This window comes from Vigna radiata, unplaced genomic scaffold (assembly GCF_000741045.1).
Source record: "Vigna radiata var. radiata cultivar VC1973A unplaced genomic scaffold, Vradiata_ver6 scaffold_411, whole genome shotgun sequence".
Taxonomy (NCBI): Eukaryota; Viridiplantae; Streptophyta; class Magnoliopsida; order Fabales; family Fabaceae; genus Vigna; species Vigna radiata.
The window spans coordinates 46,530-49,840 of NW_014544153.1; the positions used below are offsets into that span (position 1 = coordinate 46,530).

General features: G+C 49.5%; 1 protein-coding gene across 1 annotated transcript in view; it reads right to left on the minus strand.

Moving 5' to 3' along the window:
• Positions 1-1,531: 1,531 nt before the first annotated feature.
• The window catches only part of LOC106755455 (glycine-rich cell wall structural protein-like), a 2,970-nt gene continuing 1,190 nt past the window's right edge, over positions 1,532-3,311 (minus strand). Inside the window, exons 4-5 of the mRNA XM_022778312.1 lie at positions 2,182-2,679; positions 1,532-1,983 (exon numbers count right to left, since the gene is read on the minus strand). Of these exons, the coding sequence (XP_022634033.1) occupies positions 1,532-1,983; positions 2,182-2,679 (950 nt within the window). The remainder of the gene's footprint in view (positions 1,984-2,181; positions 2,680-3,311) is intronic.

Sequence of the window (3,311 nt, forward strand, 5' to 3'; positions counted from 1 at the left end):
TAGTTATATTGTAATTTAATTGTTTAAACTTTTTGGACAAACTTTTGCACATTGGGCCATTAAAAATATGAGGGGCCCAAAGATTGTAAGACACTAGGCAACCTTAGGATTTTTGGGTCGACCCCACTCATCCTTAAAAGATGACATTTGGCCCTAGGGATTAGAACCTAGAAGCCGTCACTTTTGCTAGGCTCTCACTCTCTCGGCAGATTTTGGCTTTGGAGAATTTTTCACTTTTGGCTTTGTACGTTTCTTTCCCATGGCTTTTTACTTCTTTTTTAAAGCGTTAATTTTTCTTGGAGAATGTTTGAATATGTCATTCACGCTGTTGGCATTTGGAGATGATGATATCTTAACTTTTATTTTTGAGAAATGAGAAACGCTGATGCACTTAGTCAAGAGCTCACAGATTCACTTCCTTTGAGAAGAAACATCTTCAATTATCCTGGAGGTGCATACATGTCACGACCTGGGAGAAGAAAAGGGCACATGGTGATTTAATGTTGTTTTTTTTTTTACCTTCTTTGTTGGAAGCACGATGTCACAGGAATTGGAATGTGCGCATGGTCTTAATTTTCTTTTATTTGTCTTTACGCATGAATTTAACTACTTTTATATTATATATGTAATGGATTGACATTTAACGTTGAGTACCTACTTACTTTTATTTGATTTTTGCTGAATGACCATTTAATTCTTTCAATGCTCATCAAGTTCATTCTCGGATGCTTTCAATTGGTTCACCAGTTTTTGCATTGAATGTTTTATTCGGCTGCCTTCAATTGCTTTATACACCTTGAGCATTTCATCTTATTTCACGTGATTTCTAGTTTTCAATGTGCATTTTATTTTTAGTTTAAGCGTTGCATTTTAATAGCTTTAAATATGTCTGGATATTTGTCTATTGCAGTGTTAGGTTTAGCAGTTTCATTTACTTTAATGTTGTCTAGTATTTTTGGTAGTGATAATTTAGCTGTCATGTTAGCTTAGGTTAGTTGGTTGGTTGTTAATAAAATTACATTGTTTCCTTGAGATACCTGGACTGTGATTGTGTTTGCCACTCTGATTTGGTTAATGTGAAGTCTATTTTTGCACTTGCAATTGGGTATACGCTCAGTTATTCAGTTGGTGATTAGTCTTTTCTTAGTTGATGAAACTGCATGGTGCAAATTGGATTACATGTTAACATTGTGTTCGCTTAGTTCACTTTTATGAAAACATAATTAGCCTTTGCTTAGTTGGTTAATTGTGTTGGATTAAAGGTTTGACTCGGCTTTATTTTGTTGATCTATGATAGGAAGCTTAGTAATTGAGTTAATGACCAACCGTTTTCAGTCTGTCTTGGAAACTGTTTTTAGATATGTGTTTGTATTTCTGCTTGCTTCAGTGTTTTGATTTAGTTCATCCACATTCATAAAAATTTTCACAACCCCCCCCACTTCGTGTCTGACCTAATTCTCGAACCACATTTGGTCCTTGAGAGACGACCTAGGAGTCACTTCCTAGTCTAGACTGCATTCCTAATTGCACATTAAATTTGTATGGGTTGCGATGACCCATCACCGCCGCCACCACTACCACAACCACTGGCACCCATGCCGCCACCACCACCACAACGTCCAAAACCACCACCACCATCACTATCGTAGCCACCGCATCGGCCACCACCGCCGCCGCCGCCGTCGTCACCACCACCATCGCCACCACCATCACCACCACCACAACAACCACCCCCACCTCCGCTGCCGCCGCCACCACCAACACCACCACCACTAACACCACTACCACTACCACCAGCACCACCACGACAACCACCACCGCCGCCGCCGCCACCAACACCACCACCACCACTAACACAACGACGACTGCCACCACCACACCCACCAGCACCATCACCACCACCGCCGTCACCACCACCGCTGTCACCACCACTGTCGCCACCATTACCGTCACCACCATCGCTATCACCACAACCACCTCCACCTCCCTCATCACTATTGTCACAACCGTCACTACCACCACCGCCACCACAACCACCGCCACCACCACAACCACCACCACCGTCACCGTCGCCACCATCTCCGCCACCACCACCACTACTACCACCCACACCACCACCTTCGCCGCCACCACCACCATCACCACCACCGTCGCCGCCACCAGAATCACGACAACACTAACAGCCACCACCACCACCACCAGCATCACCACCATCACCTCCACTAGAATCACAGCCACCACCACAACCAACACCACCACCACCAACACTGCCACCGCCCCTAGCACCACCACCGCTACCACCACCACCACAACCAGCACCACCATCACCGTCGCCGCTACTGTGGTCGCCATCACCCCCACAACCACCACCACCGCCACCGTCGCCGCTACCACTACCGCCACCATCACCACCAGCACCACCGCCGCCGCCACCACCACCACCAACAGCACCACAACGACCACCACCATGACCACCACCACAACCACCCCTACAACCACCCCCCCCACCACCACCACCATCGCCACCACCACCACCACTACAACCATCACCATAACAAATATCACTACCACGATTAAAACCACCACCACCACCACCACCACAACCATAACCACCTCCGCCACCACCACAACCACCACCACTACTATCGCCGCCACCACCACTGCCACCGCCGCCGCCACCTCCACCACCACTATCACCACTACCACCAGGACAACCACCACCACCAAAGCCACCACAACCCCCGCCACCGCCGCCACTACCACCACAACCATCACTACTGTCGTCGCTGCCACCACCATCACCACCACTGCCGCCGCCGCAACTACCACCTCAACTACCACTATAACCACCACGACAAGCACGTCCATCAGCACCATCACCACCAACCACGCCGCCTCCACCGCCGCCACCACCAAAACCACCACCGTCGTCGCCACCATAACCACCACCACAAACACTGCCACCGTCGCCGCCACCACCACTGCTACAAGCACAACCACCTGCGGCACCACCCCCACCACCACTAAAACCACCACCACCACCACCACCACCACAACCACCACCACCATCGTCGCCACGACAACCACAACAACCAGCATCACTAACACCACATCCACCACCACCACCACCATCACCACCACCGTCGCCACCATCATCACCACCGCAACCACCACCACCACCAACACCACCACCGGCGCCACCGCCACCACCACCATCACCATCACCACCACCACAACAACCACAACCATTGCCACAACCACGACCACGGCCACAACCACCACCGCCACCACCATCACCACCACCACAACAA